General features: G+C 34.5%; 1 protein-coding gene across 1 annotated transcript in view; it reads right to left on the bottom strand.

The window, feature by feature from the left end:
• The window catches only part of IL1RAPL1 (interleukin 1 receptor accessory protein like 1), a 578609-nt gene that overhangs the window by 239256 nt on the left and 313684 nt on the right, over nucleotides 1–25669 (bottom strand). Inside the window, exons 3-4 of the mRNA XM_041472402.1 lie at nucleotides 19512–19698; nucleotides 18304–18457 (exon numbers count right to left, since the gene is read on the bottom strand). Coding sequence (XP_041328336.1) covers nucleotides 18304–18457; nucleotides 19512–19698 — 341 coding nt within the window. The remainder of the gene's footprint in view (nucleotides 1–18303; nucleotides 18458–19511; nucleotides 19699–25669) is intronic.

The following is a 25669-nucleotide window of genomic DNA, read 5'->3' as shown; positions in this document are numbered from 1 at the left end:
CTTTAATGCCATCCTATATTTGTCAGTGTACATTTCTCTTCTTTGAGAATACAGCTAAGATTATACACAAATTCATGCTCCTTTTTTCCCCCTTTCTTGGTCTCTGTCAATATTACTTAATATATATCAAAGAATCTATATCAAAAATATCTCAAAGAAAGAAAAGAGACTGCTTGGAAAACATGCTGCATAGTTTTCCAATAAAAGCATTAGCTCAAATTCAAATAGATTTTTTTTTAAAAAAGAACAAACCAACACAAAAAACAACCAAACAAAAAATCCCCGAACAAAAAACCCAACAAAGTTTCTTGGAATTTATGTGATAATAATTATTTTTAGAAAGAATTTCAGCAATAGATAATATCTCTATATCAGCTGCAGCCTATCAGACTAAAAAAGCTTTTGCCAATCTGAGACCTGTTTTAAATGCCAAATGCAGAGGAAATATCCCTCCTACCTCCAAGCAGTTGCTTCTGCTTCGTATTTCCACAGTTAATGACATTTATTACAATGTTTGCATAGGGACCAGAAATAGAAATATTTTTCCTTTAAGTTACAGAAGTGTTGAAGAAAATGTATTTACTCCAATTTAATATATTTTTTTCTGTCATTCTATATTTTTGCTTTTTAAATTTTTTTTTTTTGGCAAAGAATGGGAAGGTTGCAAATGGCTAAAAAGATAAGCTGTTTTGAAAGAATAGGGCTCTCATTCTAAGGCCATTTTGCTGCACAGTCTCTTTCTAAAGTAGTTTTTTTGTTGTTGTTGTTAATTAATCAGCTCATACCATGTTTTAAAAAGCTTATTTAAGTAGGTATTGAGAAGCAAATTTAGAAAGATCGGTCCCTTTTTCAAGGCAATAGAGTGCTACTTCAGTTTAATTATATTCTGGTCCTTAAGGTGAACACAGTTCTAATCTGACTCATGAAAATTTATTTCAGTGAAATCATAAGAGAACAGAGCAAAACAATTTTATTTTCATAATTCTTATTTTTCTGGGAGGTCACTAAACAAGAAAGCAGTGCTGTAGTGAGGGGAATCACTGGAACAAACTGGATATTGATAGTTTATATGCTGAAGGTGAGAATTGTTGGCAATTAAAAATGGCAACCAAGACCCCAGTGTACCATGACTAGCACCAGAGATGACCAGGAAAGATGCAGTATTCACTTTTGGTCAAAATTAGGGGAAAAATTGTGTTCATAGGAATTATGTTTCTGGTCTGAACAATCTATTCTTATTTTTACTTCCTCCTATCACATGTATATCTATGTATACACACAGGGTTCTATGGATGTCATGCCTATTTTTTGCTTCATAAAATATCTAGTTCCTTGTTAAGCAAGATCCAGAGAGGAAGGGTTTACATGGAAAAAAGTCAGAGTTTCTTGACAGCTTAGTCCTGCTCCATGGGTATTTTCTTTTTGTTATGAACCAGCACTAATGGCAGATTCTAACACTAAGTCTTGACCTCCTGGGAAAGCAGAATGATAGTCCCATCTGACCCACCTTTCACTGCCATATGAGGAGAAGGAAACGTAATTCTTAAAATGGTCTGAGGGTCAGTGAAGGGCTAACGAAAGTTTTCCATGAAAGATGATAATCCAGGAAGGAACTTTAGCCTGCATTATTATTCAGACAATACCTATTGGGTAAATAAAGTTGCATCTACCTGTTGTGTAGCTCTACATGTTTCATAGGTATGCTTTTCTATGTCTGCAATTATGAAACTCAGAGCAGTATTAATTCAAAACATTTTTTTTAAAATAGCTAGTTAAAAAAAAAAAAAAAGTCTTTCGATAAATCATTCAGAGTGACTCATGCATTCCTCTGATGTCCAAATGCTGTTTGGCACATAATAAAATTATGAACCAAGCTGGAATTACAGAATCTGAAGTGAATATCTGAAGACTTTTCTGTCCCTCAGCATGTGATCAGAAGAGTTTGTGACTGGGAAGGCAAGCACACAAAGTGTTTCATGCCTCTATTTGTAATAAAGAAATCGGAAAATGTGTCTGAGAACATTTTACTGAGTACGAAGGCAAAGACTGACCCCAGCAGTGCCACATCCAACCTGTCTTTGACTTACTAGAAAAATCTAGATTAGCTAGAAATGAGCAGCTCTTACCTGCCAGCACCACTCCAGGAGGTTTGACAGTCACAAGCAACCAAGTATTGTGCAGTTTCACTGCCAGTTTGATATGTTGCCTGATTTAGAAGCACTGGAAACTTTAGACAGAAAGACAATTACCAAGTGGGTGCTGCTGCAAAGCATTTTGCACAGCTCCCCTTCAAGGAGCAGGGTTGTGGGCAGCCTGAGATCCTGCAGGGAGAGAGACTGGTAACAGCACGGGGAAATTTCAGCTGACCACTATGGAAAATTCCAATGTCTGCCTTGGCTCTCAGAGCAAAGTTCAGTGTTAAATTTTACAGCAGTTTTGATGAGATAGGAGCTTTAGAAGTGCAATGCTGCCATGAACTTAAAAGCAATGGCTTGAAATTTGGGCATGATATTGACAGCAGAGTGCAAGTGTTCTGCTTTCCTTTCACATTTTGGGAGAGGCAGAGCAGCCTATCACTAACTTCTCCTGTTAGCTGGTGGGTTCTGTTTCTTTATTTTGAAGTAATACTGCCTTTCTGAGTGCAAATACTGTTTTTTTACCCTATGAATTGCTATTTGAAAACAATTATCTATGATTTAAACAAAAAGTACTTGGTTTCATGATAACTGTCTCCAACTTAATTTTAAACCTCCAAAATATTATTTGAAGTTAGAAAAATACTGAGAGAATACTAACGGAAGTCTGGGATCCTGACAGAGCAATGATGAATTTCAAATGCACAGAGCAAAGAATCACCTTCTATCCAGGACACTGTCAAGAGTTAGTGCACACACTAATACTGATACCTACTCTCAGCTGCTGAACTATGTGGCTATAAAATATGGCTGGGCTGAGGGGATCTTGTAGAGACATAAGAGAACACCACAGCTATTTTCATAAAATCACAGTATCACAGAATTGTTTAGGTTGGAAAATATTCTTAAGTTCATCAAGTCCAACAGCTAAAAATGCTGTTAAACAAATATTAAAGCTGACACAGTGCACAAGCTGAGCAGAATACATCACAGTCCTTCAACATAAAAGTTTGCAGTTTAGCCTAATTCTGGCTGATCCCCAGGCAGACCACCATCTAGGAGTAATTTGGGTATCTCCTTAAGTAGGGATCAGTACATTTAAATTAAATTCTAATTCAGGTAATCCAATTTTCTTATTTTCTGTGTGAGAAACAAACAAGCAAACAAACAAACCCAATTTGAATCTAGGCAACACTTCAGTAAACATCTTGATTTGCCATTCAAGAGTTATTTTTTCCATTTCTATATCAGCTGCAGGCAAACTATTGAAAGACGTCTAGAAACCAGAGAGAGACCATTTAGTTTCAAATGAAGTTATTTATCCCAAGCAGCAAAGAATCGTGATGTCATTAACCAAATTCTTTATCCACAAACCAGAGCAGAGAGGTTTCTTCATCCTCCCTGTATCTGATGTACTTTTGGGACTCTGCCTAACAATGAGGCTGATAATGCATCCTCCAAAACCATTCGAGTCTCATCTTCTCTGAGATGACCCAAGATGGTGCCAATAATTGGTGACTGTAAAGCCATTTTGTGTGATGTAGGCATTGTCAGACAGGAACCACAGTGAGATATGCCTGTTAATTTATAAACAAGAATTTAGTGTCTTTTTGTCCCTCTTCTCATGAATCTAGTACAGATGACTGAGAGATTAAGAGAGATTTTGAGTGCTGAGACTTTGAATTCAGCAGCAGTGAAACTATAGTTTTGTTTTTTTTAAATATCTCCAAACCTGGAACTGTCTGAACACACCTTGTAATGCAGTATTGCAGTAGCTGTTTAGAATGTGATTTTATTTTTTTTTTTTGGTAGCCTGCATTTCAAGAATGACTGCCAGACGGGTGACATTTCACCGACTCCGCAGTGTCACAAAAATCATCATCTGATGGAACTACTATGCAAGTAACAAAATTATGTCATTCAGAGAGAAGACTTTGTGAATATTGTGATCCTTCAGGCAGCACATCCTAATAGTTAATTCCCACTAGGACTACTAAGAGTTTTTGAGCCTCATTTGCTGCAATATCTACCTTCTCTAACATTTCCTCCTCCCACATTTTTTCATTTCCACACAGTCTAAGTGTGGAAAAATTACATTTTTTTCATTTACTTATGCATTCATATTTCATTGACCATTTAGACTTTGCTCATGACTGAAAAAAAAAAAAAAAGAAGAGATTTTAAATAATTTTAATTAATTTTTCCTGGTGTATTAGGCAGAGATAATTTTTCCAGAAATAAAACAAGGGGATAGCAAGCAATTTTTATAGGCTTGATTTCTAATGTAACCATTCACTTCCTTACAGATGACATATGAAAAAAAGATTAGAAGAATTCTAAATGCTTGTCTAGTTGTCAAGCTGCCTCAGTCTCACAATTTCAATATTTACAGTTTGCACTCTAACCTGTTTAACAATGCTTAGTGAAGTTCCAAGCATGTGGATCAAGTCTCAAAGGACAATCAAGGTTATTTAAAACAATTTGGTATGTGGATGCAAAAGTCCCACCTTAAACTTAGCAGACAAAATTAAAGGTGTTTCTGATTTTTCCTAGCTAAGGCATTCTGCTTTTACTCAGTGCAGCAGGAGGAGGAGCATTCACAGGCTGTGCCATATTAAACATTAATTTAGTTTTTTACAAACCTATTCTAATATTATTTATGCATTTATATTTCAGTACTGTTTACCATTTGTGCGTAGGATGCAAAGATATCTCTCAAATGTCTGTATAGGTAGCTAACATAACTTTAGGGAGGGAGAAAAATAGGTTTATATATTTGATAGTGTTGTTTACTTTGCTATAATGCCATTTCTAGAATAAAAGCAACAAAGCAAGTGAAGGAACATCATGCTGTGGATTATGTAGTAATAGCTTCAAAGGCAATTTGGAGCCTCTCACTTTCTATATTCCTTAGAATGAGCACAACAGTTATAAAGGTTTTCAAACAGGAAAAGGCTGCATGCTGCAGTTGAAGTATTTCATGATGACAGGTAAAGGCAAAGCTGACAGGTAAAGGCAAAGCTCTTCAACGTATTTCATATAAATTCTAAAATGATTTTGAGAGCTACCCTTTGGAGGGGGAGAGGGAAATCATGATTTTTTTTAAACAAGTAAAGGATGTCTAGATTTGTTTTTTGCTGATGTTTTCACTGTAACATTCTATACAAACTTGGGCAGCAAACTTTCATGAAACATCATTTCAATGAGATTCAGGTAGAGTACATTCATCACCAGCTAATTTAAATAGAAATATATAACGCAAAAATTTAACTAAAAATCTACCACCTTTGAACTTCTCAGCAGTTAGAATCTAAATATGTATAGCTTAAACTGAACAAATCTTGTATAACAGTTGCTATACAGCCTGCTGGTACACAAATGATCAATTTAAAACCTTACATATCCTTATTTTTTAACAGAAATTAGAAACAAATTTGGGTGCGATAGCAATGACAATCCTAATGATATAATGATATTCAATGTTAAAAAATCCATGTAATAGTTTAAATAGTGGCAAATATTCTCTACTTTAGCTGTAGCAGTATTTTATCCTTCCCAGTTATTAATATCTTTAATTACTTTTCACAGTAGTTTGTCTTGTTTTTCTCTCCCTCTGCTATTTCTTTTTATAAATCAGTTGTACAGCGTAAAAAGAAATCTAAGCATATTCATTCCACTCCTATTGTTTTCTTTAATGGAATGTCAACAACTATTCTAGTTCTGAAGAGCTCCATTGTACCATGGACTGTTGAAGCCAACAGTGGGTTTTAAAAGCTGTGATTATAGCAGCCATTCATGACAGATACAACTGTATTCATTTAAATATATTCAGAACTTCTGACTACCTCACCAGTCTTTAGTTGGCAATTAAATGTCAATACTATCTTTTTAGTGTCAATACTATCTTGTGAAAAATGGTACAGAATCCCACAGCAGGGAAAATCATAGTTGCATTTACACTAGGATTCCTGTAGAAAAAAAAGAAATCACTGTCTTTTCTATATGTATTTTTCCTATCTCTACTGGTGGAAGCCCCTTACTCCTTCTATATTTGCATATTCATTTTCTTCTGTACACCACAAATGTGTTGCAGTCTTCCCAGGCTCCCAGTGCACAGTAGAAAGAAATATATTTTTGTCTTAAATAATTGCTCTATCCACAGCTATTCTGCTGCCTTGAATTCACAGCTAATTTAGGAAAAGGAGTTGGTGTATTACTATAGAAATTAAAAGTCTGCCTCTCATTTCATAAAAGAACTTCCTAAAAACATAGCAGGATTTTAAATCATCTTTCTCTTGTTAAAAGTGCATTTTCCTTCCAGGGCAGAAAGTTCCATATATTTCTTAAACAATATGTTACTCAAAATTTGGTAAAGGTCACATGCAGCTAAGCAGTTCTAAAACTGTTGGGTTTTTTTTTCCTCACAAAACAAACAAAAAAATCCACAAAAACAACTTTTGTGTTCCTCTCCTCTCCTCTCCTCTCCTCTGATAAGAGATTTCTTTCTGTTGACTGGCAGTCAGCAAACTCCATTCAAATTTAATGAATGTTTGTGTGTATGTGTTAAATTAAAACACTTAAATATTTATAATTAAAGGTACAAGAGGTAAAACTGATCTTAATAGGATTGTGACTATTGCTTTTATGAAAATATGTAAAAAATCACCAAATGTCTCTTAGCTGTGGATTAGTTCACTTTTCACCCTCTTTCAAATTTTTAACAAAACAGCCCACCAATCCAGTAGAAATTATTTTTTTCTTTTCTCAAAATCCCTTACAGACTACAGGTTTAGCACTGGGTTAGCTCCTCTTTTAATGGCTGAAATGGCACAAAATAATTTTTTTTCCTTCCTAACTTGTTGACAATGCTAAAAGACCTCTAAAAGAATAAATACCCTTTTCTATGCATGTTGAAGGTGCAATTCACATCCTGAAAATTTAACAGTAATTCAGTTAATTGAACTAGATGTCATCAATTGCCATAAACAAACAAGAATTAAGAAGAATTCTTAATTAAGAATAAGACCATTTCCAATTCAGTTTTTGAATCAGAATTGCATTTCTTACTCTACTAATTTTATTTCCTCTGCCATAATATACATGAGCAGGAGCTACAAGGACCTTTCACACATGTAGTTATTCATTCTGCAACAATTAACTTATTAAAAAAACCTCTTCTTTCTGCCCACAAAATCCTTTTAAAATTCAAAAACTAAATTTGTCATTTTTCTGTTGACTCTGTATAGTATTTTTAATCAAGTTAATGCAAGTTTTCTGCCCTTTGATACACTGAAGCACTCAGTTTAATAAGAGAACCAGATCAGCTCATGTTTTCTTAGAAGAGTGACTTTGCCATACATTCAAAAATGGAAAGAAAATTTTCAAGTCATGAAAGTCTTTTAATTTGGTCTGTAACGCCCAACCCTCCCATAATTCATCTTGTTTGGACTGGTTTTCTTTTTTAATAAAGTAGCATTTTTAAGAACCGCTGTTTTCAAAGGACAGGTTATAAAAAAACAACACTGACGGTTATCATGTGACTTATGGAACTATTAAGTAAAAACAGGACCTTGAACTTGCATTTATAATATTTTATTTAAATTTATTTATGCTATAGTCTAAAGTAAGACACCTTCAGTGCTTTATGCTTTCTGTCCACCCCCTTGCAGGCACTTCTACCTGTATGTCTTTCGAGTGGAGTTTATAAATCCTTGTTCTCTCAGCTTTATGTGCATATCAAAACGACTCTGACAGATCACAAAGATGTTTTTGAACCACATAGACAAGAAGATATCTAGAGCAGAACAGTACAGACATTAGCTTTTGAAAATATGAGATGTAATCTGCCAACTACCATTTATAATATATTAGAATAAGACATTACAGAATACATGCAAAAGCATTTTGAAATGTCCTTGACTTTTCAAAAGCCAGAATAGATCTTTCAAGTATTTTTATTCAGTTTTTGGAGCTTCTGTTAGTAAGAGAAATAGCTGCATAGGACTATTTCTTATTAAGTGTACAGCTTTTTATTTGTGGATGAGAATAGGAAAAATAATAAATGCTTTTCCTCTTGTGATCACATAATCTCTGCTAAATGTCACATTATCCACATTTTGCAAGTGTCTTTACTTCCTAAATCTCTATTCCTGCCCTCCCATTCATCCTAATAAACTGTCACTGCTCAAATGTAAGCAAAAAGTCTAGACAGGGCTAGCCGTACAAAAATAACAAACAGTTCACCTAGCCTTAATTTTTCGTTTTTCCTGGTGGTGTCACAGTAGCTCCTCAGAAAACCGAATTTACTCATAAAAATCTAGATATTAAATTAAAAGAATAAAAAAGCATATGCAACCCACACAAAAGAATGAGCCTATTTCTATTTAAATGAGCTTATCACAACGCATTTTTTGCCCTTTGCCTCGTTATTCATGAGTGATTTTTGAATTCTGAATGCTAGCTCAAAAATTCCAAAAACAAATGGAATTGTTTTCAAGGAACAAAACACCTAAAAATTCAAAACAGGATGCCAGCAAGGCTCTGCTGCTGCATGGAGGGGTGGCTGCAGGACTGGAGGCTGTGGCCAGCTGGGAAGGTGCTCGCTTTGGCCCCACAGGAGCGGTGCCCCCTGCTCCCTCCCTCTCAGGGGATTATTTTTGTGCTGCCTTTCTTCCCAAGATTTGGCTCTTCCGCTGCCGCTACCCGAGTTCTGCCCGGGATGGGGTGGGCAGATGGCTGGATTGCTGGAGGGCAGGAACAACCAGAGCAGTGTTTGTGGGGAGGCAGTGTGGCCCCGCAAAGGTCCTCCTGCTGCTGCCGCTCTTAGATGTGACACCAAGACCCAAAATGCGTGGCTGGTTTGTGCATTCATGGGGCAGGCTGGGCAAAGAGGATTTGAGAAAGAATGGCTTGGGCCACCAAAATCACAAACTGAGAGGCAATTACTAACTGCAGCTTACAAAGATAGGAACCTTTCAGTGAAAACGCAAAGAGTCAGAGGGTCTAACCAGCTCATGTTAGAACAGGTCCAGCCATGAGGCAGATGGTGCTTGAGCTCTAGTGCTAGGCTCAAAGCTCTGGAGGAACCAGATGTTCATGGCAAGTTGCACTTCTCACTTGACTGTGCATGGAAGAGACAAGGTTTCCTGGCAGAGCTATATGACAAGAAAACAAAAATCACCTCTCTCCTCAGTTCTTTACTCAGCTGGGCATTAGAGACTATTGATAGCAACACTAAAAATGTCCTGTTAGAAGATATGTGTAAGTACTGAACAGAAATAGGAGCTTAAAATAAATTTACCATCTCTACACTGAAGCATCGTAACCCACCTGCCTTATAATAAAACATTTATTCTGTTTACTGCAGCTCTCAAAGCAAAACCTTTGTTTTCAAAGAGGATTCGTTTTTCTTTATATTTAGTTTGTGTTGAATTGAGAAGAGTGAAGTATAAAAGGAAAGCTTCCAGTTTTCTTGTAGTCACAATCATCATATTCAAATAAAGAACAAAATGAAAAGGGGAAACTCAGTGTTACATGAGTAACACCATGCAGAACAGTTTATTCTAACTGCCAAAATTAATCAAAACGGAAATATTTTAATAAAAAACCCTATACTTATTTTGCACACTGCAGCTAGCTTAAAGAAATGCATGCTGTGATTCCAACCTAAGAAAACTTAAATACCATGAAAAATAATAACAGTAATGTTGTTTTAGACATATCAAGGTACAAGCAATATATTTTATTACACCAGCTGCTATATTAAGCCCCTGAGATTCAAAGACAACCTTGTACATCCAAAAGCTTGCACTTTTTTTTTCCCCCAGGTGTACATCTTGTTTAAAAAACAAATAATATTTACACTACAGATTTGTACTTGTCTGCTTTGAAAAGCTGACATGAAATTTTACACTTATTTTATAACAAGGAAATATAGTGTAGAGCCAGCTTGCCATTTCCAAAGGTTATAACCATAACAACCGTGAAACCTTAAAGTAGGATTCATGTGATTTAGAAGCCTGTATTATAAATCTACATTTAAGTTTGTCAACTAAAGCTCTTGGACAGTTAAGAGATGGAAGTGGAATTCTGTAAAGCTCAGCTCATTTGATGTTCCACGCATTGGCATAAAGAGGATATCAGTCACACCATGGAATTGCCAGGAGGAGCAGCCAGCTCATATGCCAGTGGGTATAAATATTAGGTGAGAGGAGTCTTACCTCTAGGGGAAAAAAAAAGCACACAACAGGTCATGTATCCACCATAAATAAACCTTCCACAACTTGAGTAAAATTATGCTGTGGGACTAGTAGCTCCACAAAGGGCTTGTTAAGGGCTGGAAATGTTCGTTGTCATATTGAGTGTCTGGAGAAATATAATCCTTTTGTTGAACATGGGAAGAATGCAGTGAGGTGAAACAGAATGATTTAGAAAGGGAGAAAACTCACAGGCATCTTTCTACTCTAGTTCTTCCATCTTCACTTTGTTTAAAGAATGTGGAGGAAATTCACTGATTTATATCAATCCTCAGTCATATTTCTATGAAGTTATATCTAATATTTTTAAATTAATCCAGTTCTGGGTGTGAATATAATACTCCAAAGCAAGAGGAAAAAGTGCGTTATAGAAATGGCAAAATGTCATTGCTGTTTCAAATTTCTTTTTCATATTCAAACAATTATTGTGTGTTACCACGTTCACAAGTGAAGTTGTTTTCCTATATTAAGCTCTCACATAGAAAAGTAAAGCATCAAAAGTTAAATAATTACACAATTTTGATGTAGTAATTTATATTCCCTTTAACATATCTTTAATTTTTAAACTTTTCAGATCAAGTACCCTAGAGGTAGTTTTCTTGTCTGCTGAATTTTAGTTCTATTTTTTCCAGTAAGTCAGTAGGTGTTTCACTTAAATTTATTCCAGTAAGGACTGAAACAAACTGATTACCAAAGTGAGTACACTGGGAGGAACTATAGTTCCAGAACTAGACATTCAGAATTAAAATCTGTACTTTATAGTCATGTAGAAATAGATGGGCAGGCTTTTCCTTTTTATTATGGTAAAAAAAAATTATTCTCTTGTTCAGCCTGTTTTGGAGGGTCACTATGCAGCTACCATGCATTTTGCCTGTTACTAAAGCATGGTGAAAGAATATTTAAATTACCTTTATAAAATTGTTTACTTCATGAATTGAAAGAAATTGCATGACAGAATAAACAATAGAATATCAGGGTGATTTGCAGAGCTGGATTTTTTAAAAATTTACTTCAATTTTCAAAATTAACATCAGTTTTGATATTTCAAAACCAGAAAGTCAAAAGATGAAATATTGACTCTTTAAGTCAATGGGCAAATGGACACCAATCTCAGAGAAACTAAGATTTCACTCTTGATTCACACTTGTAATAATAAAATTCTAAGTAAAACTTGTTTCTTAAGTTTGATATGCACTGTTTTTCTATTGTTTATATACTATAACATTTTGGGTAATTTATTATTACTATGAGACAACAACATGAATAAAAAAGCCCTTTTTTTCCTTGGCAGGTTGGTCAATGGGAGATGACAATATTTCTGAGGACGTCAACACTCTTTAAGAGAAGTTACTCTTTTAATATAGAGGAACATATATTAGATACATTCTAATTGATAAAAGATACGTTCCAATTCTAATACATTTAGGGTACTATTCTGTTAACATGCATTTCCCCATGTGATATTGCTGCAGTTAAAATGAGGCTTCTTTCCTTTCCTTCTGTAAACAAAAATTTTTCTTCTTCTAAAAACAATTGTAATGATTTCAGGTACATGTATTGTCTGGAATTTCTCTCTGAACATATGTATTGCCAATATAATTTTGCTTAGTAGCTCTGAGTTTAGAACTTGCCTAAGCCATTTGAAAGACACTGAAAGCATTGGAAAAATCGTCCCCATTTTAATCCTAAATATTCAGTCATTATTGTGTGTAGACTATTTTTAAGAATGTGTAGAGATGGTTTTTGGGATGGGGGCAACACAAGGTCCTTATGCAGTCATACTGGTACATTTTATACTCTGGTTTATTAAAATACAATCCTGGAAGATTCCACTGTATGTAAAAAATATCTAAAGCAGTATAAGAAAAGCTTTGGAAATGACAAAGGCTCAGTTAGGACAGTATTGGTGGATTTAACATACTCTAGGGGAATGTAAAAGTAAAATGAAGTCTGCTGATTCCATAGCAATAACGTGAAATGTTAGCACTCAGTGTAATTTATGTACTTTTTAAAAGGTTGTTTTACAAGCATCTTGGGTGCCTTAACAACAGATTTATTTAATTTTGTGAGTATTATTGAGCTACACGTTTATAAGTCTTTTATGTCTTTAGTAGTCACTAGCACATTTTTGTGATAAACTTTTGTCTGCAAATTCTTTTTCTCTGTAGAATTTAGAATTTCACTACACTAAACTGAAACAATGATCCTGGTAGCAACATCCATTCACATTGTTTTTATTTTAGTATTCTCCTACGACTCATGAAGAAAAGGAAATTGACTCACACAAACAAACTTCCATTTTGGAAATGTCATTTCCCTATTTTTTTCCCTCATCTGATGTAGAAAACCAAATTTTTTTGGACTTATTATTTTACACTAGTCTTTAGCATTACACACAAAGCCAAAATGAAAAAAAAAATCCTCAGGAAAAAATAGTATAAATTTAAAAAGACATACTTTGCTTATTTCTAAGTGTATAATAACACTTAGAAATAAGCAAAATTCTTGTAAATTTAACAGCAGTATGCACGGTAATGCAGCTCTTGCATAACATCTAATTTGTTAATTTAAGTGGAAATCTTCACTGTGATTATGGATTAAGACTCCTACTATTTCTTAACAATTATTGAAACATCCCCCTAACTTTTGCTGTCACTGTGTTGTCCACAGGGAGTACAGGACTCCAGCAGAAGTCATGACTGCATCATCAACTACTAGTGGCCACATTTTGGAGGACTTTTGATAAATAACAGAAAGAGAGCAGCATCCTGTGCATGAAATAGAACCTTGTCCAGAATGATGAGCACATAAACACATCACCCAAAGGGAACAAATTATTCATCAGGTCTTTATTCATCTGACCACCCTGCTTTGCCTACTTCTTTGAATTACCTTCTAGAGGATCTTCTCTCTACCCTAACTATGATAAAAACCATCTCTAATAATTAAAACTGGTCTTTGTGAGCAGCATATGACAAAGGAAGAATGTCAAAAGGTCACCAGCAGCAAGGTTGAAGGTCTGGAATTTTTTCTACCTTTAATTTTTTGCATCTCTTTGTCAAAATGCTGAAGCTGGTTTTCTAATTCATCAATTTCAATTTATAGAGTACATTACATCATCTTCACTTCCTTTGAAGTAAAATACATAAAGTATTGCTCATTGCTGTCTTCATATAAGGCTGGTTTTGAATGACCCTCTAAACCCATTTACAATAAATATGTTAAATAAGCATTTATAGAGAACATTTTATCAAACATCCACATAATGTTTTGATTATTATTACTCAAATACACACAGGAAATTAATTTAGACCCTTGTTTTCAGGTGCATTAAAATGATTGCACTATAAAAGAAAATCATTCATTTCTAATTTACAAAACAAAAAATCATCCCACTCTTCAGCCATAATTGTGTTAAACTTACAGGATTTTATGCATTTTAAAATGCTAGGTTAGTATTTTGAACATGCTGCTTTCATAATGAGTCTATTGTTTGCTTTATATTTTATTAGTCTTTGCACAGAATAATGGTAAATAGAACTTCTATCTGAGTATGTTCTGGAATTGAATTAAGTTAATGATGAACAAAAGAATGAACGTCAGCTCTGATAATTATTAGGATCAGCTGAATCAAGTAGTCACTGGGTGCATTCAATATGGTTCATACCAGTCATTGACTTCAGAAACCAAGCAGAGTCTGTGCTAAATCTCTAAATGCTTGGAAAACAACTCTCTTTCTTCTTTAATACTTTTCTCACCTAGCAGCTGCTAAAAATAAAGAGGAACATACTTGTGGCAGCACCTCTCTGCATTCTGATGTATGGAATGTGAAAGAGCCACACACCTGGAAGAAATTGAAGCCAACTTTTTTGGGGAAAAAATGGAGAACATTTCATCTTACACAGTTAAAATACAGACCACTTAAAGCAGGCTATAACCTTCAAAGTATGTGTGCATGTGTGTCCTCTTTCAGGATTTTTTTTGTTTTTTGTTCACAATATATGGTGGCTAGCTGTATATAAAATCTTTTCAGCTCTAAAAATACATACATACATGTGGTCATTTAAGATTTCCCGTTATGTTAATGAGGACTAAATCTGTCAGAAAGCAAAAGAGATAAAGCTTATTCGATATAACCAAACTTTAAACAGCACTAAGAGTTGACTACAGCATAATAGAGAAAAAATGCATTCCTTTTTTTATTATCTAAAAAAACCTAAAGATGAAAAAAGTAATGGGTTGAAGACAGAAAAGAGTAATTTGTTAAACCAAGCAGGCTGAATTTAAATAATAAAGAAAATTACTCTGACAATTTATTATTCCTATAGCTTGATTGTAAACATCTGTAAATCTAAAACTGTGCTCATTCCAGCTGGAGCTGTTTCTAAGGGAACTTCTCAGGGTCTAATCATTGAATAAAGAAAACAAAGGGAATCTCTGAGGAAAGGCTTCAGGATTAAAAACCTACTGATTAGCTCTGATTCCATCTGCAAGGAATAACATTTTCTTGCTTCTGACAGAATGGAAAAATTATTCTAATATTTAAAACTTAAACAGAATAAGTAAAGTTCCATCTGCAAGGCTGATGGGGTTTGTTTGCTTTATGATGTTCAAGATGTTCACTGTATATGTTATTGCAGTGGGGATGGGTATATTCTCTCTGACACAGGCTGGACTTCATTAGACCTGAAGAAAACCCTTCAAAAGCAGAAAGGGTTTGCAAATGTCTTAGTACTATAAATAAAAAAAAAAAAAATTAAAAAATTGTTAAACTTAATATTTAAATAAAATAAAACACTGAAGGAAAGAATTTTTGACCCATGTTGTGCACTATGACTAAATTAACACTGTACTTTTCTAATAGGATTCTTTCCCAAGACTAAAAAACATTCTTAATTAATTATGTCAGAGACAGCAGGAATGCCTTAATTAAAATTCCACACCTAAAAGAAAACCTGCTAATCTGAACTATAAAAGCCTACAAATGACTTTGTACATTGCAGGACATTGTAGAATGTATAATTGCATAACCACAACCCAAAAAATCTACCAATTATGTTTTTTATGTGAATATTTTTATTACTTACAAGCTAAAATAATCAGAATATAGTTTTTGTTTTGCAAAACAGGGAATTTCTAGGTGCCATCTCAGAACAACAAAGAAATTGATTCAAATCACTTATATTTCTTCAGTGTGAGATACAGATCTTCAAAAGTTTCAAAAAGTTTCCATTAAGATCAAAGAAAAAAAAAACCCATAAAAACCCCAAAACAACAAACAAAAAAGTAAGCCATGAAATAGTTATTACTCTAAAGGTGTACTTTAAAGGTGTACCCAAGGTGACATTGAGTGCTTATAATTTAAGCTAAGAAGGGGGAATTTTTTTTCTCATTTTTTAAACAGAAAGGAAATTATATTTTTCCATGGCTTAGGGGTTTTTAACTGCTGTACTTGGATGAGATAGATACTGCCTATTAAGTGAGTTTGATCTTTTTTCTAAATGTGTGGATTCCCTTATTATTTTTCAACTTTAGTGATAAATCAGAATACCAGCCATTCCATGTTTCACTATGAAGCACACAGTTATTTAAGGTGTGAAGCACGAAGGTTATAAAAGGAATATACCACACCAATACTGAAAAGAACATGTTTATAATTGCATCCATAGTTAATGGTCTGTAAGACCATCAGGTTTCCCTAAATGAGACAACAATTATGAAAAATTCATCGTGTAGGTAAAGGAAGGGAATCCTTGAGTGGTGACTGTCCACAGTTGCCAGGAAAGAAGAGGTGGTGAGGAATAGGTGTAAAAAAATTGGTATTATGAGTAATCTATCTGCTTATTCTGTTTATTCACATAATATTATAAAGATTACATGAAGACCCACTGCACTACTAAAGGAATTTACTAATTTGGAGGTTGTCCTTAAATCTGCTGGGATTTGCAGAGGTGGAAATTGAATAGTTCCCTCCCTGTGAATTCATTCATTTTTAGCACATCAAAATCAGCCAAGTCTTTTTCTGTCTTTGTCTAGTTAAACATTAAATACTGAACTCCTACCTACACTACAAGTGATGAATTACATTTTTTTAAAACTATTCCTACAAATAGTAGCATGAATCTGGTTCCAATGCTTTTCTTCTTTTTCTTTTCTGTCAGTCTGAGCTTGTTGAAGTACTGCTGTGCAGTGGAGCACCAATCAAAAGGACAGAAGGGATCACTTAAAGATGCAGTAAATACACATTTTTGAAATCCAGGTATCAAATGTTTCAAAAGATAATTGACATTATTCTGGTATAAATCATACCCTTGAAGAATCTTACTCTACTTTCTTTATATCAGAGTCAATCAAACCGAGAATATGGATGTTTATTGTGAGGTTAATCACTTGACAGTAATTGCCTATCTGTACTGACCAAATAAATCAATTTGTTGTACAACAACAAAGAGATCCTGGTTATTGAGTTTAAATAAATATGATTGATTACTTGAATCTCCCAAAACAACATGAACAATATGATTTCCAGGCACATCCAACAGTAGAAAATTGCATTCCCTAATTCACCATAATTTCTGTTAATGCAGAGGGAAAATGGGATACAGTGAATGAGAAAAGAAACTTTTCACCATTAAAGAAAACTGTTGCAATTCAACCTAATGCTTAACATAAGTGTGTTACTAGTTGCTGCTGTGCCTCAGATTTATATATTGGATACAAAAAAAAAGGATCAAGAACAACCCACATAATTATTATGGAAGATTTTTCTTGGTTTACTAGATATTTTGAAGGTGCAAGAACTTATACATACAAGATTATTTGTCAACCATATGGATCTAGTTCACTTCTAATTTGCCAGAAAAATCCTCATTCTGCCTTCTTTTAGGAAATATATTGTGTAATTACACAGCATTATGTAGATCATGATGTACCCTGCCTACCATTGTAATCCTATAATTGTAAAAGCCCATTTTTTACCTTACATGTATGTTCAGCTATGTGTTTTACATAATTGTAAAATGGAGGTTAGAGGTCTGGTGAGGAGTTGAAAATTCAGTAGACCATTCCTCACATTTTACTGCTGCTGTGGATGCTACTATTACAATATATATTTTGTTTTCATTCTTAATGGATTTTAAATATTGATGTGGTAGTTTTAAAAGCAGGTTATATTAAATACATCTTATGCAATTGCTGTTTGCTGAATTATAGAGTTTATTCTTGTCACATAATTACTATGTGGAACTTAATACTTCAAAATGTTTTTGAAGCCAAGACTAAATGGATTAAAAAAATAATCAGACTAATGAAAAATAGATAAATTTGTAATCACAGTGCATGATGATTGAGATCAGGAAGTTCTTGAACTATAAGCTAGAGAAAGTGGGGAGAGAATAACAAAGGAAAAATGCACCTGTCCCTCATCATGCAGTGCTCAAGACTTGAAATGTACTCACTGGGACAGAGCTACTACTCTTGGGTTGTGGCCACAGCTGTTCTCATGTCCAAAGACAATTAGAGCTTGTACCAAGGAGCTATTGCTACAGGTATTTTTATGTCCCAAGTAATTTAATCATGACAAAATATGATAGGCATTTTTTTTTTCTGTAAGAGGATATGCTTTCTGAATTTACCTGCTCCTTCACCTGGACCACTTTTTCCACTTAAAAAAAAAAAAAAAAGTCTGCCCACAGGCTTTTGGAACAGAACAAAACTCTTGTCAAAGACTTGCCAAGGTATTACAGATACCACTGTGAAGTATTCAGGACAGTTTTAATGAATCAACCATTCATACCTAGGTACACAGCAAAGATGTGTGCAAATGGTATCACTCAAAGTCACACAACTTGAACTAAAATGTTCAGTGGGGGTTTTTTTCCTAAATATAAGAGATAGAAAGAGACTGTAATTACCTGTAACTGTCAACTCCGTAGTTCTTCTGACAACAAAGAATCCATATTTTAGCTCACATGTGTAATTTCCAATGTCATCCTCTCTAACTTCCCGAATGACAAGAGTGTCCTTTTTAAACACAATACTTGATCTCCATGTCTTTGACTTGCATTCCTGTTTAAAGAGAATACAAAACTTAAGGGATTGTGTTCTTACACTTAAAATGGACCACTGTGGACAATGCTGCCCAAAGTAAAGGTGTCTAGGCAAGAGACCAGGCTAGATATAAATGTATAGAAACTAAATTTGTAAAAATCCAACCTATTTAGATGTTGGTTAAAACTAATTGTATCACCTAATTTGATATTTATGCCTCTGACTAGAAAAGGGAGTTGATTCCTTTGGTAGTTTTTTTTTGACATTGGTTTACTGAGTTGCTTGTATTTAATTTACTTATTTAGCATTAGACACATATGTCTGCAATCTATGACTTTTATATTACCAGCAGCTCAGGTTGCAGGGAATAATTTTTTTTAAAATTCAATTTTTAAAAAATATTATAATTAAAAAATGTAGAGAAACAGAAGGTGAGAATGAGAAAAAATAAGGATGCTATATATCTCTTTTGAAAACAATCTCTGTACCTAGAAAAGACATATTCTTAATCTTAAAACGTATTTTATTAAATACACAAAATCCAAGATGAGAAAATGAAAATAGTTGTCTACACTTCTTCTGTCTTAGATATTCTATCTGTTAATTTGGACATTATATTTCCAGGCCACAAAATTTTAATTTTTAGGTAGCACAGTCTTGTATACCATAATTAATTCAACAACACTATTTGCAAGAACTTGGCCCTTAAGTAATGATCTAGAAAATATAACACAATATTGAAATAATGTTATTGATAAAAGCAGTGAAATTATATTTGCAAATATAACTTTAATATATATGTAGAAATGGAACTTTTGGTAGTATTTGCTGAATTTTATGCTGCAAAATTAAGCTGTTTATTAAGGTAAAGCATACATAGACTTCTCATACAGTTTACTAAAGGAAACATTTGAATTTCTCAATTAGTTAATTCTTGTCTGCCATTGTTTCTATTGTCTTTTCTTGACAAAATTAAAAAAAAAACCAAGCTTCATAACACATTTAAATGAAGAGAATCATAAGAACATTGCATAATGTACATTTGAAGGTATAAATCCCTTGCATTCCTTACCTTATACCACAGAATTTCAGGCTCCCTAAACGGAAACAAAAAATCCTCAATTTCAGGACATGAGATTTCCTTGCTTTTGCTAAGTTCAGCTTTTTCAAAATATTTCATCTTTGAATTGTAGCAGAGTCCAGTGTCATTTTCACCCACCGTCAGAGAAATGGACACTTTCATACAGTAAGTTGAGTTTCTGTAATGCAATAAAAATAGAAAGAAAAGTCTAATAAATTGGAACTGGAGCAACATATCAAGAGCCACATATTCATCACTGCTGAGTATGCCTTAAAATGGAAGTGGCAGCATTTTACAGACGGTAATTAAAACAAATCTTGTGATTAATTTAGAATGAAGGATGTTTCAATCTAAGGCACTGCCTGTTTGTTGACCCTAGCCTTCAACGCCCATACTCCCAGGACAAAACATTCTGCATTACCTACAGACTTCATGAGCTTGTTTTTTCTCCTGAAACTTCTTGCTACATCTTCTTCTGGGCATTGATAAGCAAGGCAGGCAGAGACTAGGGAACTTCTTCTGCCTTCCCACATTCCACTATGTGATTCAATCAGGCAAAAATACAAAATTGCTTGAAATGATTTTTTTTTTTTCATTTGAGTTTCCAGGTGGGGAGCAAATGAGTGAGTAAAGTTGAATACTCGCCAGGAGCACACTGTGATGGTGTAAGATTTCTCTCCTACTGTTCTGTAAATGCATTTTACCCCTGGCCTGCTGACAGAAGATCCTGCAGAGAGCGCTGAGGAAACATTCACCTCCTTATCACCATTCTCATCCTCTATGAGCTGATTGCTTATTTGTAATGGACTTGTGTGTATCAGACATGGTAGAATCTCTCAAAGATCAATTTCTTGATATCTGTTTGCTTTTTCTCATCAATAAGAGGGGAAAGAAAGACTTTGGGATAAAGAATAAGAAAACTTAATTAAAAAAATTCTGGAGTCCAATTTTCTACGGATAATAAAACCTTGTAAGTAGCTATCAAATTAGAGAATAGTCTTAGAAATGTAAATTTTTGAATAGAATGACCCTTAGCTGTTGATCTAATTCATGGACTTGTATGGAAAGCAAACATAAAATTATTTCCTCATAATGAAGAAGTAAGTATAATTTGTTACCATGTTTGAAAATCTGTATAAAACAAATAAAGTAAAAAAAAAAAAAAAACCAAATATCTTATGCAAGTCAAAGATAGGATACACTGAATATGGATCACTTTTGCTGCATTTAAGCTGGTAAAGAGCCAATTCCCATTCTTACCTGTACATGCAATTGAAAATCACTCACTTTTTAAAGAATATTTGTTCATTAATTATGTAAATTATGTAATTTCTCCATTAAAGTGTTACTTGGATATTTTATTTATTCGGTTTTTTATCATGTGTCTTGGAAATATCATAAAAAGTCACTTAATTCTGTTTTTCCAAATTGGTAGAATGCTCTTTCTTTGTTCTTGAAATACTCATCCCTTAGAAACAGGTTCTGAACAATTCATCAAGCTCTGAGGTTTAAGAGTAAACTAACTAAATGAGAGTGTCCTGTTATTGGATGACAAGGAGCAGTATATAGGGAGCTGTTTGGTTATACAATTTTCACATTTAAATATTCTCTTTAATTCCTTCTTGTATGTTTAAGCATCATATTTAGTTCCTATTATTGAATCTCATTATTTAAATATTTCTAGGAGGACATGGCAGGGGGGAAAAAAAAAGGAGGACACTTTACCCTCTTCCCAGTCTCTGAAGAAGCAAGGTTAGTAAAATTTTTGCATAGGCATCCTTCAGTATTTGGAGTGAATTTTGCAAAAAATTATGATTAAATGTTTTGATCCACTAAAGAACTCTGTTCTGCAACAGTGACAATGTCAATTGCCAGCGACAGAATTCTGTCTGAGGCACATCCAAGTTTCCATCGCAACAGCAGATCCTTTAGCAGATGCAGCTAAGTCTTCCTGCTCCATAAGAGAAGCATTTTGGAAATATTTCAGAATGTTTAAATTCATTGTTTGAAGTGGATATTTCTAAACTGTCAGATAGAAGGTACTGAAAAACTTTGGGTGGATTGTTGTCAGCTGAGCTCCCCAACAGAATTTTCTTTCAAAAACTCAAAGTATTATCAAAAAAACCTACAAGTATTATAAAAAAACCCCCTATAATTCCAGATCCCATTAGTGATAAAGACTTCCTTATTTCAATTCTAAATACTAACTGCACTTTCAGTCTGACTCATCTCATGCTTTGTGTCACAAACCAAGGCTGTTCGGACAAAACAAATCTCAAAGAGGCAGGTACAGAAGGCAGAGCAACACAAACAGTATGAGGTAAGAAAACAATGGGCTCACAGTACAGAAATAAAGAAAATTAAAAGGTCCCCATGTGGGAATGAAGAAGGAGGAGGAGAAGAAGGAGAAGAAGGAGAAGAAGGAGAAGAAGAAGAAAGAGGGGCTGAGTTTGCTGGTTGCAGCTAGAGCATGAAGGATACAGTAGATGTCAAACATCTCAAGCACAGAAAAAGTAGCAGGCAGCAGAGCCCTCTGGAGCATGCACATACTGCAGAGGGTAAAAAATGCTCACGTGTTAGAAGTAAAACAGTTTTCCCCATGTCTCTTACTTGAGGGACCAGATAAGTAGTAAATAAGACAAAAGAACAATCCTATGGCATAAATTTAAGGAATTTTAAAAATTGCTGTTAGCCATTTAGCCCCAGCAGGTCACTGCCCCCCCAGTGGCTTCTGGAGCATTCATTCAGGACAGCAGTTAAGAAACTTCATATGCAGGATTCCCTTTTACTGGATTTGAGCTTTGTTTGTTATTTGGGCATTCTTTCCCCAAAAATTATTTCCTCAAGCTGTGCTTTAACTCACTTATCACATGATATTTTTGGGCATTTCTTTTCTTTGTTTGCCTTTTTTTTTTTCTGAATATGGTGATAAGAAGAGGTGACAAATTATCAAATTAATTTTTTGCCTAATCTGAACAGTCCCAAATGTTCACAAGTATAAAGTTAGCAAGAACCTTTTTGTATATATAAGTGAAGATTTTCAAGATTTTCGATAGATTTTCAAGCACTAAAATAATGAGATCTTAAAGTAAAAAATACAATAATAAGAAGAAAAAAGCCATTTGGTGGTTTTTATTTAAGACACCAAACCCATTTAAATAAAATTTCTCTTAAAACAAAGTTAAATGAACAGGTAACTTGTAGAGAGAAAAGGAGAAGAGGAGACACAAGGGGGAAAACCGACAAGAAAACACACACAGACTAAGAATATCTTCTCTAAGCTTTAGCTTTTATGATACTCCCATCTACATTTAAAGGAGTTGCTTTCAGAATTAAGCACTGAAATCATGGGTTCTTTATAAATACACCTCTAAAATGGGCCAGATGGATTTACGCTTACAAAACTGCTTTTTTTTTTCCTCAGAAAAAGATCTCTGGTAATTGTCAATCTCCAGCCTCACCAGAGAGAGTTCAGTGATGGATTTACACAGCTCAGTACTGTCCAGGCAGCAACCCTCATCATCCCTATCCATGACAGAAGGGAAAGTGGGACTCTTCCTGTTGCTTGTCCACTCCAGTGCTTTGCCATTGTATTATTGACAGAGTAAACAAACCGGAGAGCAAACAGGAAGCCAGAAAATCTCTCTTATGTTTCTTTTCATGATACAGAGTTGAAAAGTAACTTTATTTCCAACTCCTTCAGAACTGGATGTTTAAAAGAAAGTCTGAGAAAAATCTTTTCTTTGCAGCTTTATTTTAAATTTTTAATAGGAGAACTTAGCCAGTGATGTCCATATCCACTTTCTATAAATGGTTCACCACATTTCTGGGGGGAATTTTTGTTGACTCCAGTAATTAGGTTTTTTCTTCATGATTTTGCAGACACAATTTTGTCCTTTTTCAGTCCAAGTAACTTCTGTTACAGTTATTTGGATGCCTGAAAGCTGGAGAGAAGAGAATTCATTCAAGACAGAAACAAAAACACGTTATTGATAATCTACTCATGCTCTTGGCCTGTGGCTCCAAAGGCTCTTTGTGAGCTTTTAAACTTTCACACAAAAATTTTTAAAGCCTCTACATAGCAGCAGGGTTTTTTGAGGACACTCCTGAGGCCTTGGGCACGTGGTGAAGGAGGAAGGGCAGGGTACCCTGGGGCAGTCACGGTTACTCTCCTGCTCTGAGGTCCTCTTGGTGGCAGGATCCGCTGGCCCCAGCAGGTCACTGCCCCTCCAGTGGCTTCTGGAGCATTTGTTCAGGACAGCAGTTCACAAATTTTATATGCAGGATTCCCTTTTATTGGATTTGGGTTTTGTTTGCTATTTGGGTTTGGGTTTTTTTCCCCAGGCTGTGGAACGGCTGACTCCCACACTCACTGATTCTGGTATCTGGAATCACAGACTGCCTTTTCCACAAAGCTTCCAGAGCCAACAGTGCTGCAAGTGCTGGGGTAGTGCTTCAGGCATGGGGAAAAGAGAAGAAAAGTGGAGGGAGATGGACAGAAGCCAGCTGGAATTTTCCCCTGTGCCTTAGAAATTATCTCCTGCTTCCATACCCTGGGGGGCCAACCCAGTTTGGAAACTGCTTTTGACCTCAATTGAATTACATAAGCACTGATTTCTTCCCTCAAGGGTCACCTAATTATGTGCATGATACTATGAAATAACCCAGTGCACACAAGCCTCCAGGACTATTTGAATATCAATACTCTACAAGATACTTGTTTCAATAGGTTTGGATTAGACACACCAGGAAATATTGTTTAGTTTTAATGCCCGCTTCCATCCTTGGAAGCCAAACCTTCACATTTTATCTTTTTCTGACACAAGTGGTACACACTGCCATCCTGAGTTTCCCCTTCACTCCAAACCTGTCAAAAGAGAATGTCAAAATGCAAAACCTAAATGCATTAGAACAATGCTTTCCTTGTGTAAGTGGGAGCTAGTGACTGATGTGAAAGACCTTTTATTGATGTTCTGAAAAAATAAAAATTAAATTAAATTAGCCTTTACAAAGGGAATTTAATTTTCTCATCCTTATAATACCCTAAGGCTTCTTTTTTTGGATAAACTAGAAAAAAAGGTGTAAATATTTATGTTACCAATTTTTCTGTATGATCTCTGTCTTTTTAAAGTCAAAGTGAAATATTTCTATATAAGAACTGGAATCAATCTGATATTGATTTCCACATTTTAATAAAACGTCACTTTCTTAGTACAAAATACTAAAAAAATATATATGACAATAACCTTAATTATGAACTTGTACTGGCAATTTCATGGAAGGCAAAATTACATAAAATTAACTCATTTCCCTAATTTCCCCATCAAACATTTTCTTTCACAATAAAGCTTCTTTTCAGACACATTAAAAGAAAAAAAAAAACCCATAGTTACTGTAAAAAAAAATCCATGTACTTTCTCCATAGGTATACAAAAATATTCCTATAATGTAACTCTGTCTGCACTCCTACAATATATGAACACAAATCTAAATAAAATTTATTTAAAGTTAAAGATTTCTTACTGAGAAAATGTGTCTATGTGTCTATACATATGTGTCTATAAACCAGTCATATGGGTATGCTGGGGATTCCAACGATAGTAAAAATAACAGCAGAGGAATGTGATTCAAGAAAGTCACTATAAAAATTTTAAAAGCATATTAATAGCATACCTCTATGTTATTTAGTATGAGAGAATTTTGATTTTAAAAATAACTTTCTATTAAAATATTTAGTATTAGAAATTCAGACAATAGCACTTATGGTTTGCAGGTAAAAATGTTAGAGGTAGTTAAAAAGGATAGTAGTAAATCAAAAAAGCGTTGTACTGCACAGGCCATATAGGGTGAGTAAAATATGGATTGCTACTAGTCTGAATTTAATTGCACATTTGATATTTTAGTGCTAGTTACAAATTTAGTGCTAAATTAGCTCCTCATTTCAGTAAGGCTTCCCAGGATCATTAGTGAAGAAAGTTTGGGCCAGTGAGTCATAAAGTGCTACAATGGAGATGTGTCAGAATGATACTAAATGTTTTCACTGCAGCAGATAAATGTATATTCCCAGAGGAGGCAGGAGTATGAAGAGCAGTGCAAAACTGTACCCTTACAGATGAAAATCCCTTTAGCTTTCAACAAACTGCAGTAGG

Source organism: Pyrgilauda ruficollis, unplaced genomic scaffold (genome assembly GCF_017590135.1).
Source record: "Pyrgilauda ruficollis isolate IOZ18807 unplaced genomic scaffold, ASM1759013v1 scaffold29, whole genome shotgun sequence".
Classification (NCBI taxonomy): Eukaryota; Metazoa; Chordata; class Aves; order Passeriformes; family Passeridae; genus Pyrgilauda; species Pyrgilauda ruficollis.
This window is presented reverse-complemented; position numbering and strand designations above follow the sequence as displayed.